Raw genomic sequence first — 12757 nt, forward strand, 5'->3', positions numbered from 1 at the left:
TATTCTTAATGATATTCAGAACAGAACAAGAATGGGAAAAAAAAACTAAACAAGCCAAAACGAAATAATTTAAAGTGAAAGTAAGCGGCGTTGGGCACACGTAACTCTCTCATTCGAATCAAAATGTTTCCATATTCGCAATGTATTTGGATGCAAAACTATTATTTATTATATGCTTTGTACTTCACACACGTTCCAATATCGACGGGGAAAAAAAATCATCTCTTCACATTCGCAAAAATGTGCTTGGAAACATTACAGATGAGCGGTGCTTACGCTGAACGGCACGAATTGTACTACTGACTATTTAAACAGAGCAGTGTAAATTTTTTATATGTTAGATTGACTATTTTATTTTGATAATGAACAGGCTGCGATGTCAAGATTGCAATGCTGGAATATGTTGTGTGTGTGTGAGGCGCCGGCACGATCAAACAGTGGAAACATAAAAACGTACTCCGTCATTTTGTTCATACAGGACTGAACAAACTTTGCAGTTTCGAATCATTCGAAACTGCAAAGTGTTTACTTATATTTGTGTACACTCGCAATAAAACACAACATTGTGCTTTTGTAAAATAAGGAAAACAAACAAACTGCCGTCTCGGTTTCCTTTCCGTCACCTTGTTTGTGGAGCGCCGCGCCTCACAGAAAGAAACCAAACTCAGCAGCATATTCTCAGTTTTTTCTTTCGTTTTATTAATCTGTTAATTATTTAAATAGCCATATTTCACGCGTTTCTTTTATATAGGCCTATAGACTATGATTTTATGAAAACAAATTTTGTTTTTTAATTAATTTATTAATGTAATTCCATTTTCCTTAAATCATCCTGGCGACCCATTTTTTAAGTCTCGCGACCCTCGGTTGAAAACCGCTACTGTAGGAAGACCCTGTATAATCTTTTTCAAACTACCTACAAACTCTTTGATCTGAGTCATGTCAGATTCATATGCAAGAAAATTGCATTTTTTAACTTTAATATGTCACTTTGCTGAAAGATATTTTTCTATGTAAAATAACATGCACAAGAATTGAATCGTGTTTTCTGACCTGTGGTGAACTGGCCCTTCATCTTCTGAAACACAGGGTCTTGAGCGGTGGCTTGAGCTCGGCGGGCCAGGGACTCTGAGGCGGCGCTGGAGAACATGGTGGACACATTAGAGACATTCTCCAGGCCCACGCCAAATGTGCTGACCAGCTTTTTCACAAAGTTGAGTGTGTGTGGAGTGATTTTAGCATCGGACACAGCTCCGCTCTTTTCGAATGCCACAGAGTAGCATTTCGCCAAGCCCTGCTGTAACTGCCGCAAAACCTGGGGAAGGAAATGAGGGAAAGATGAGAAACCAAGAGACAAGGATGAATGGTTAACCAGTTTTTATCAATTTACCATGAAGGATAACACCATTCCCACATATTCAATCCAATTTGCCATTTTGATAATACAAAAAATCCTTCAGAGGCGAATATGTTCACCAGAGAGATCAGTAAAAGCCTGCCTCCACCGGTCTCTGCTGCAGAGATTAAGCTTAGACTTCAAGTGAAGAAGATCACCATTAACAGACTAATTTAGTCTGGGACTACACTTCATCAATGTCTGGAAAATTAAACCCATGTTTTACTTCACTGAGCTCTCTCAATGCCAATTTATTTCATCCTCCAGTTCTCCTTGCTAAACTTTCTTTCCTCGCCCTTTTTCTCTCCTCTTCTTCAGCCGTTTGTCGCCGAGCGTCCCCACAGGAGTGGGGCTCTTGAATCCCTGTCCAGTCTCGACGCATCACCGCATCAGCCCTGTCACAGCAATCCAATCTCCACACATTCAGTCTACACTCCCCTCACCCATCAATCACGACGAGCCCCTCGCCAAAGCCCGATTAGCACTGAAGCGCCAATGTCCACCTGCACTGCAAAACCACTTTTCAGCCTCACCGAGCCCCAATCGTTCCCCTCTGTCAGGTTTCATCTAGTCAGCCGGCCCTCTGAAAACAGCTACGTGTACGAGAGCATGCGGCATGAGACTAAAGAACGTAAGCAAACCGGACAGAAAACGCATTCATGTCATGTTTAACTTGCGCTTGGGGCTGATGTGCTTTAAGAGGTAGCCACTCACCTTTGGAATACAAAAACTCTCTTTAACACATAAAACCACTCACCTCCTCATGCCAGTTCTCCCTGAACCAGACCATCTGGTCCACGATGCCCTCCAGAGAGGAAAGAAGGGTGGGGTGGAGCTCACGCTGCATGTGCATGATCCGGCTGCAGCGCCACATGGGAGCGGTGGCACGGATGGGACCTGGGTCAGACGCAGAGTGGGTCTGGGCAGCTGCTGAACTGGGCTGCTGCTGGCCAGAGTCTGAGGAAAAGTGAGAAACAACAGCACATGAAGGGAAAAAAAGTTGACTTTTGTAGGACTTTATATTGTTGGATTATGAACGTTCTGAAAAAAAACCTCCAGTCATACCGCTCTTGTAGCGCTCCCTCTGCTCAATTTTCAGCGTCAGGTACAGGGTTCGGATCGGAAAGTACACTGCTTGAGGGTAGACACGTCCCACCTGAGAGAAACAGTTGCAGATTACATTTCAGTTCGTCCCTGTGGGCTTGGGTCAGAGCGAGAGTGAGAAACGTTGTGCTGACATGTTTTGAAACTTCTCTGTGATAGTGCAGGCTTTTGAAAATGAAACCGTAGGGGGAAAGCAATGAGATGGACAAACATCAAGGGCAGATTAAAACCATGGCTCAATATGACACTCGCTAAAAGCTTGTCAAACCCGAGTGTACACGTTCTCCTTTTCGGAGATCTGCTGTGTCCTTGAACAGAATCACAAAAAGAAGGCTCAGGATGTTTTATGCTTTAGCCCAAAAGCTCATGTATTTATCAAAATGGCAATGATACATTGGCACTAAGAACAAAAGTATTTTTTAATAAACGTTAGTGCAGGGTTGATCATGCGTAATATCACAGTAAAGGTCTGTTCACAGCAAGGACGATAACTATAACGATAAAGGTATAGTTGTAAAAATCATTCTAAATATAAAATAATAGCAGTCCACACCACAACTATAACGGCACAGAGAAACAATATCGTTGGAATCACTTTCAGAATTAGTTTTTTCCAGCTGATGAACGATAAAAGCTTTGACAGCCAATCAGAATTCACCCTGCTTTAAAGAGCTTGAGCATTTAAATTGGAAGACGCTATGATTGCAGCGCATGCTTAGAATAAACAGAACAATAACGTGCATTGCTGTGGACACTAATATAGTTGTTATAGTTATTGATATATATGTATATGGGTGTTTGTGTGTATGGTGATGACTATAAAGATAACTATAATGATTTATATAGATACATATACATTAGTGATGCGCAGATCACGGTTATATCTGCAGACACTGTGGATAATCTGTGGGTCGGGAGGGGCAAGTAATAAAAAAATTGTAGATGACAAATTATTAATGATGGAAATATGCAATGCAGTTGCAGGGTCCATTTGTTTAAGCAGCAATGGAGGCAAAACAGATCCGAGAGAAATAACGAATCAAGTGCTGGGTATGTAACAGTGATATATAACGGCTCTGAAACGCTGTACGTATATGACAAACTAATAAAGCCTAAAACCATAGGTTCAGGTGGGTGGCGGGTGGATGTTTTATTTTTAACAGCAGATTCGAATGTTGTAAGAGCTGATCCATCCATCTTTAATATACATAAACATTTACACATACATGCATACCTAAAATTAACACTCACCAAGCGCCAAATGTGAGTACAAATCTCCGTTGCCGAGTAACTATCAATTGCCAGTTGTCCGGTAACATTTTTATGAATTCTAACAATGCAATGTGAGTGCAGCATCGTTTCAAAAGTTTAAGCCTTGCCAATTTAAACATTCAAGCAAAAGACAATGCGAAAGGGAACTAAATTTTACTCGTGCGCTGTGTGGGAAGTTTTCTGTGCGCATCCATCTCAGACAGCGCGCGGGCAATGAAATTGCTCTGTTTCACGTCGTCTTGTGCTAAAATTTGGTAAAAGAAATGTCCGTCTCGGTGAGTGTCCTAGTAAACATAGTCGGTTATATCTAAAGTGAACGTAAACAGTTCCGAAAGAAAACGCATGCGTACAGTAACAGTATATTGGATCGGTGCATTTGGTCTTAAAGTGACAGCAGCCAAATATTCCAGCTGCTGTCTGTGTTTTTAATGTTAATCAAACAAAGGAAAAAGAAGAATAACTAACTGCTCTTGATTGAACAACTTTTGTAACTTTAATAAGGATTAATCTCTTTAATTTATAAAGTGCAGATTATGCAGTGTTATTTAACATTTGATTACTTTATTGTATTACTTTAACTACTGTTAGTAGTTAGTAGTCAGTTTCATGGCCGGTAAAAAATATTTATGGCAGTTAGGACTGTGCGATATTGATAAAAAAAAATATAATCTCGATATTTTCTGGGATTTTATCGATGATAATTAGTGATAATTAGATGATAATTAGTGATAATTTAATGATAATTAGACGATATTTTGCTGAGTGTGTTTATTGTGTTGGCAGGTTTGGGACTGTCGTTGACAGCTGACTCCTAAAGTTTTTTATATTTTTCATATTCTGTGTGATGGTCAGTTCATAGCAGTGACAGAATTTCCAACAAGTTTAAATGGATTTTTACCTTTTATGGGCTTTATAACGCATTTTTGTAACCTAATTAAATGTTTGCATCATCTTGTGTGTCAAATTCTTACATTTAATCAATTAATTCTATTAGAATATTAAGACACAATAGGGATGTTATCAATTAAATGAAATTAGTATGAATGGGACCAATGGTATGTTTTTGAACAATCACTTGTAGATAGGCAGAGTGTTTGGGAAACCTGTTTGAAAAATATAAGCTGTAATTAAAGCAGAAAGTTTTGAGGTCTATTTCACATATTTAAAAAAAAAAAAAAAAGCCTGCCCCCAGGCTCTATACTTAAAATCCAACCAACAGAGGAGTCTAACTCATAACCCAATCTTTGGATCCTTTTATTGTTATGTAATAGTCCCAAAAACATGCTTATCAACTTGTTCCTCTCTTCTTTCTCTCCTGGCACTGCAATATCCGTGAGGGGTGTGAATGTGAGGGGGGATGAAGTCAAATATGAAGGCGGCAGACAGCGTTCCTTCTCAAACCACCCGCAGCCCCTCTCAGGTCTCACAGCACCCAACTCAAGCAGGCCATTAGAGTGGAAACACGATCTTTGTCAAGCAGACGGCGGAAAACAGGCTGGCCTTTAGGTGTAAAGAGACACCTCTGAGTCCAGATGGGCTTTTACATGAAAAGCAGCCACGGCCAAGACCTTCTGTTAAGAGCTTGTTAAGTATCGCATTAAAAATGAACGAGGCAAAAGGGTAAGAGATCACCCCTAAAATTGGAGAGAATTCTCATCATATTTTAGGGTGTACGAGTGCTGGCATGTGATGGGTGTCTGTGTGCATAAAGGTGTTGAGTTTTCCTCGCCTCGGTTTCATCTCAAGGCACCCAACAGCTCACCTCCATCAATATTTCATTAAACGTTTTTAAAACATCCCGCCAACTGGAGCACAGCTAAATAATTCAGAGCCCGAGATAAAGGTGCTCCATCCGCTGGAGATTCCACTTGAAAATCAAGAGTTTTACAAAACATCTACCTTTCACTCGTCATCCCTGCCTTAGATCAAACCCCAAAGATCCTTCAACAAGGAGACTTGTCATCCCTAAAACAGCCTTGACAACTCCATTAATTGAGATTATGGTGTGCAAACATATCCATTTCATTGGGTGCTTATCAGGGACTCAAGTGTATTTAATCTCAAAGTGAAGCATTTCCACTGCACGGGTGCGTCAGTGCTGAAATGGAGAGATTAGAAGTCGCTGGTCTGGCATGTGTACGTGAGAAAAGAGGTGGTCGAGCTGCATGCAAAACCCGTTTGGAACGTGTCAGTGAACGAGAGGGGGATTTAGCCGTCATTTTACGTGGGTTAAGAACACAGAACTCTCTCCTCCATCTCTTTTTTTCTTCTTCTCTCTTTGAGCCCTTGGAGCAGCTGTTTCCTCTTTGAAGTTCAGGAGCTTTTTAAATGGCTTGGAAATAATTCTCCATAAAGGAGGGCAAATTAGTCTCTTGTTTAATTGGTGGTTCTGTTTCCACAGTTGGAGAGTGTTTTATATTAACCCAATAACAATTCTTTGCATAAATAATTAAAAAGGGAACCGGTAGAACTATTAATTTGACAAAGAAGGGACTGACTGAAGACTGTCTCTTATTAAAGACAGCAGAAGAAATTAATCTTGATTAGACAGATATATCAAGCATGAATGTACTGCTAAGAAAAGGTAATGTAGTGTGGAATCCAACCTGGCTTATGAGATTGAGGAGTGGTTTCCCCTCTGAGCCCACCAGACACGTGAGGAGCTGAGGGATCCAAGCCAGCCACTGGATGGGCGGCACTCCAATGCAGTATTTGTCAACAGCGTCGGCCAAGGTGTTCTTATCGTCAAAACTCAACAGCCACAGCACCTGAAGAAGAAGAGAAACAGTCTCTTTTGGTAATAGTTTTGATTTTATAAACCCTGCTGCAGGACAATTCATATCATAAATACATATTTTATGTCTAGAGATATCAATAGAAACACCCAGGATTTATGTAAAATAAAGAAAAATTACATTGACATTTTACTTGAACAAAATTCATTTTATATTTAATACCATGGACATTTAAAATGAATAACACATTTAAAACAATTATAATACACATCAGTCAAATCGGCAAAGGAGGGATAATTTATATAAAAACAACGAGCAAACTTTCTGTAAACACTCACCCAAATGAGAAATTCTCTTTCTTTTTATTTGCATTAATGTGGAAAATACCTCTTCATGTAGACATACGGTTGGTCACAAAAGTAATTTAAAAAGTCAAGTATCCACGTAAAAAAAAATGTTTTCGATCTCTGGCTCAAACATACATAAAAGTAGCCTCGTGAGACCATCCTGATCTCGCGAGCTTTCAAGGTTTCACTCGCAGATCAGTCTGGATACTTTCCGTTAAAGAAAATTTGGGAGCAGTTCACCAAACGAACGTCCAATCAGCGTTGGCTTTGAGGCGGGTTGAGGTGTGACGCAACGAGAAGCGCGTCAGTTCAGTCTAAAGAACATGTCGGCTTCGGCGGATGAAACTAGCATCAGCGTGGCTATAGAGCAAGTTTTATCGGAATTACAGAGTATTTCTTCACTGAAAGAAGAGCAAAACACTGCTCTGGAGGCTTTTCTCAGAGGAAAAGATACGCTCTGTTAGTACGTCATATGCTTCGTTGATCTGATTGGTTGATTTGGCCCGTCTATCACCAACATAGGCCAATCAGCTAACCAGTATTTTCGCCCCTTACCAAAACTACTTCAACGGAAGGTTTCCAGATGGATATGCGGAGCAAATCCATCTGGCGGAGTCAGGTTAACATAAAAGTAGGTTTGGATGAAAATGTTCATCAACTTGTAGGACTAAACGGGTAAGGTTTTCATTTTAAACTAAAACTATGTCAGCGATTGAAGATGAGGCCATCAGCTCCTTGAAATAGCTACTTCAAGGGCTTAATGGCTTGTAAAATCATCTCGGCCACTTCATTCCCACCAGCTGCTGCCTTTTCTTGCTATTGTTGGTGGGGCTCTGGTACGGTGGCCGGTAACAGATAGGCTAAACCGTCATCTCTGCTGAGGCCTGATGGAGACATTAAGCACTGGACAGCACGGACCACACGGCTTACGGATAATTACTGATAATCAGCGAGCAGCTACTCTCATTAATCACGAGTAAACTACGCCACCGTCTCTAAAGCTCTAAAACGGCCAGCAGCACTCCAGACACAATCTAAAGTGCTCCTTGCATTCAATCCCATGCCGGAAAAAGCCAAATGGAGCTGTTTGATCTAGCGTACAGTACTCGACAGAGAGCAGACTGCCATGTATAGTATCCATACAAAACCCATCATCTAGTCTAATAATATAATTACATCCATCATTGGAGGTTCATCAGTCTGAATGCAGTGCATCCCCTCGCCACAGCTGCATTAATTCAGAAATGGCACACAGTGACGGATATGCCCCCCATTTAACAAAGCCATCAGAGCAAAATGGGTTTACTGGACCACAAATGAGCACTGAGTTTGCCTGTGTTTTATGGTAAATGGGTTTAATGGTAAAACTAATTACAGACTTGTCAAAAAACAAGCTATCCTTTTATGACATGCTCTGTGCATCTCCGCCAACCATTTTTGCCAGTTTTAACAAGTAAATCACTAAGTGCATGTTGTCATCTAGATTACGCAGTATGATAGGCCATTGATCAGTAGTTCTTGACCATTTATTGGTTGGTTTATGCAGCTGTCTCATTGATGTAAAGGGTTAGGCTACCAGTGTTATTACAATTAATGAAAACTAAAACAAAATGTCTTTATTCATTGAAAATAACAATAACTGTGACTTTTACTGAGAATTTTTACACAGTAAAGAATTTTTCAATTATGCCATTGCCATTTGGCGAATTAAGCCTTAAAATAAGGCAAAGAAGCTAAAAAGGTAAGACGACGACAAAAAATTTAAGCAAGACATAGTCCAACTGGATACTTCTGCCGAGACGAGAGATGCTTCTCTCCATAGGTGGATCTCAACCACAATGATAGAGAACAATGATTGACTACTGTTTACCTGGGGCGGCAGTGGCTCAGTGGTTCATGTGGGTTGTCTACAAACCGGAAGGTTGGTGGTTCAATCCTCGGTTCCACCTGACCAAGTGTCGAGGTGTCCATGAGCAAGACACCTAACCCCAGCTGCTCCCGACGAGCTGGATGGCGCCTTGCATGGCTGCCGTCGCCCGTCGGTGTATGAATGAGTGAGTGAATGGGTGAATGTGAGGCAAATTGTAAAGCGCTTTGGTGGCCATTGGGTCTGTGAAAGCGCTATATAAATGCAGTCCATTTATAAATGCAGTCCATTTACCTATTTAACAAACATTTGGGTGCATGATTTTATACTGACATTGTCCTCATTGGTGGAAGAAACCTGGACAACTCAATGAGGTCAGCAATAGAGAGGAGATCTTACCTTGGCCAGGTATTTGCGTGACTTGCTCTCGTTCTGATGGCGGCAGGCGTGTAGGTAACAGGTAATGGCGGAGACACCAAGGTGGGGCTGGCGGTCTTTGACAAATATGTTCTCCAAGTAGTCTCCCCACATAGCCCAGGCTTTCACCAGAACATCATGCATCTGCACTGCAGCAGAGAATGCCTTATTTGCTTCCTCTGACCTGGTAGAAGAGATAAGTTGACAAATTGAATGAGCGGGGAATGTGTCAGTTCTGATCATCACAATCTTGATACCTCTAGAATGTAAAGAATCTGAGTCATTTGGAGGATTATGCTTGAGTCAGTAAAATATATACAAATGGTACACTGGTAAACAGGAGCCATGTAAAATTGATCATGATTACATGCCCAGTTTGAGGAGTATCTGATGGAAAAAACCTGATGAGAAACACTATTACTTCTACAAAAAAAAAAAAAAAAAACCCAGCTGGCCAGCACCTAACTGAAATTAGCTGACTGGGTCCAACATTTTTGTTTCATCAGCCGTTTTAGAGCTTTGACAATTTGTCCCCCAAGAGCATCTTTTCTAGGGCCCTTTTATAGAAGCAGTTTAAGAATAGAAGTTGAGAAAGGCTCGTAAAGGGCTTTATAAGGGACTGAAAGAACTGGATGGGACACATAATCTGTGCTTGAGGCCTCTGTCCTTACCATCACCATCTCTAAATGTTACCCAACGACACACCTACTAAACAAATCACATATAATGGGGACTTTTAATGAGTATGTGGCAAGCAACATAATTACACTTGATTGCAATGGGAGTCTGGGGAGGCCAAATCCACTGAAGCGTCTCGTCAGTCGTGGACATGTATAATACGTTTCTACTCATGGCCTTTGCTGAGAGTCGGGCCTGGAGAGCACATAAGTCCCCACGCCCAGTCAAGTGTCAAACATCTTCCTCCGACAGCTCTGCTGCTTTATCAAATCCCTACGTTAATATTCATAGAGAGTGAAAATGTAATGATTACATTAGGCCCTGCTGAGGCTGGGGGAAACTTCTGCTGATCACAGAGATTTCACAAATTGCTATTGAGTTAATTATTCAGCTTGTGTATTTAATAAGCTATTTCAAACCAGTGCCAGGCTCTGGGCTCACCATCAATTCACCCATGGTGAGGAAAAGAGCAAGGCCTATATGAAGCTAAGATGTTGCAAAAAAAACAGGTTATCATCAATATCGGTTTATTAGATAACGACATAATGGTATTTTGTTCTGGATATTAAATTATCAATAAAATGCAATTCACACTGACAATCATTTGATTCCACCTCATCTATGAAAAAAACTGGATTAATTCAATTTGCTATATAATACTTACCTCAAATTGCTTAAAAAAGCAAATGGGTTTGTTTTAATATAATTATATTACACAATTATTACAAAAGTATTGTAAAGACCAATTATAAATATATGCAGTTATAACAATAATTGAATTATATAATTAAAGAAAACCTTTTAAAATATATATATGCCTTGTTATAAAATACCTTGTTTTTTATCAGCCCTGAAAAAAAAAAGACCTATGCAAGAGTACATCTGTTTACTGCTTAGTGCTTAATACACTAAAGGAAGCTGTACTGTACCAACGACCTCAGGCAGGACTAAATGCCACTAGGTAGAACAAACTGTAATTTGCACTAGTGTCTGTTCAAAATAAAATAAAATAAACCTAGCATTGTGGATTTGTTACTATTTCCAGTAACACTTTAGTTTAGGGTCCAGTTCTCATTATTTACTAGTTGCTTATTATCATGCATATTACTAGTTTATTATTATTATTATTATTAATAATAATAAATGCCTTATTCTGCATGACCTTATTCTACATCCCTTAATCCTACCCAATACTTAAACTTAACATCCTTGCTAACTAATACGCAGTGATTAGGTGTTTATTGAAGCAAAAGTCATAGCTAATAGTTAGTTAATAGTGAGAATTGGACCCTAAACTAAAGTGTGACCATTTTTCCTATTTTACCGAACGTGTATCGAACTGTGACCTCAAAACCGAGGTACGTACCAAACCGTGACTTCTGTGTACGGTTACACCCCTAATATAGTAATCTATATTTTTCATTAATCATGTACGAAACTGACATGAAAAGATTACATTTCTTAGAACTTAGCGCATACATTTTAAATAAGATGTTTTAAAAGATTCTCCTGTTCATTATCTTGAATTCCTTATAGGTCACTGACCCATTTGTTTGTTTAAATATCTTGTAAGCCTGGCTTGATTGCACTACAAATTAATTACAGATTCAGAGATGTAAAACAATTACATGACAGATTTTCATCAGAGTGACTCGTGAAAATGCCAGTCAATAGAAAGATGACAGGAGATAATCACTCATCATGAGTTCAGTGTCATTATCCTCAGCCGCAGACATGCTGTTTAAGGTTAATTACTCATAATACTCTCATATTGACGGTTAACGACTGTTCTGACCTCATTATTGGAATAAAGTTTTAGAAGTGATGATTATTGGCACAAACACACACACATGCACAGATGTTTATCTTTCCTCTTCATAATGATTCTTTGTCAGAATGGTTCGTTTTAAAAAATGAGCTCATGATCTCGCCAATTCAGATTCTTTATTGTCAGAGCAAATCAGACTTGTGCACAAAACAAAAGATAACGAGCGTGGTGTCAATTAAAGACAAAGAAAGAGTGAATGAGGGTGATAATGAGAAGACTCAAAGTGACAGGCAGAAAAGGAGAGAAGATGAACAAAGCCAGGGATCAACTCTTACTTATTGATCTGGGCTAAGAACATGCCCTTGAGAGCGTAGAACTCGGCGGTCATCTCCTTGGTGAAGTACTTCAGGTTAGTGGACTCAATCACCTCCAGACCCTGACAATACAATAACAATGATTGCATTTACAATTAATCAAAGTATTTCACAGGTATGAATTTTCAATTTTCTCATGTAAAATGATACGATATCCCTCAAAAACAAGGGGTTTAATTTGTCAGCCAACGTGTAGTTTTCTGACCTAGAATTCCTATACATCAAAAGTCAACACCACTGACAATAGAGTATCGTTATATCTGCTGTAGACATCTCTGTAACTCAATCTAAGACTCCCAGGTGAGAGCCAGTGGCTTAAAGTGTGCCAGAGAAATGATAAAGAGAACAGAACAGTTCCAAGTGATAGCTGAGAGAGAGAGTGAGGGAGAGAGAGAGACTTATTAAATCCAATGGTACTTTAATGACTTGAGCTCAGTTGAGGCAGCTCCATTAATCAGGCTTAAGCGAATGCTGCAGCAAGCACCCCATTCCTTACACTGTTTGGAATGCATTTCTTACTGTGACAGCACCGCAGTCATTCTCACCGTAATGAGAGCAGCGTTATTTGGATTAAGAGAGTCCGGCTAACAGCAAAATCAGCAGGTGAGTTGACAAAGTAAAGTAGATTAGGTATAGAGGAAGTCAGCTTGACAGCAACATAAATATATATGCATATTCTGTTAGAGTGTAAAAAAAAAATATTTAAATGCTGAGAAAATAAACATTTATTTTAAGCACTGTAGTATTGGATTTATATGAACTTATAAGGTTAATAAGTTCAGGTTTATATGAACTTATT

The 12757-nt window shown here is 39.6% G+C and overlaps 1 protein-coding gene across 1 annotated transcript in view; it reads right to left on the bottom strand.

Annotated features, from left to right (window-relative positions):
• The window catches only part of trrap (transformation/transcription domain-associated protein), a 103098-nt gene that overhangs the window by 14714 nt on the left and 75627 nt on the right, over positions 1-12757 (bottom strand). The window contains exons 61-66 of the mRNA XM_056253031.1: positions 11920-12020; positions 9121-9322; positions 6379-6540; positions 2462-2552; positions 2154-2353; positions 1054-1315 (exon numbers count right to left, since the gene is read on the bottom strand). Coding sequence (XP_056109006.1) covers positions 1054-1315; positions 2154-2353; positions 2462-2552; positions 6379-6540; positions 9121-9322; positions 11920-12020 — 1018 coding nt within the window. The remainder of the gene's footprint in view (positions 1-1053; positions 1316-2153; positions 2354-2461; positions 2553-6378; positions 6541-9120; positions 9323-11919; positions 12021-12757) is intronic.

Source organism: Rhinichthys klamathensis, unplaced genomic scaffold (assembly GCF_029890125.1).
Source record: "Rhinichthys klamathensis goyatoka isolate OS25496 unplaced genomic scaffold, OSU_Roscu_1.1 h1tg000101l_1, whole genome shotgun sequence".
Classification (NCBI taxonomy): Eukaryota; Metazoa; Chordata; class Actinopteri; order Cypriniformes; family Leuciscidae; genus Rhinichthys; species Rhinichthys klamathensis.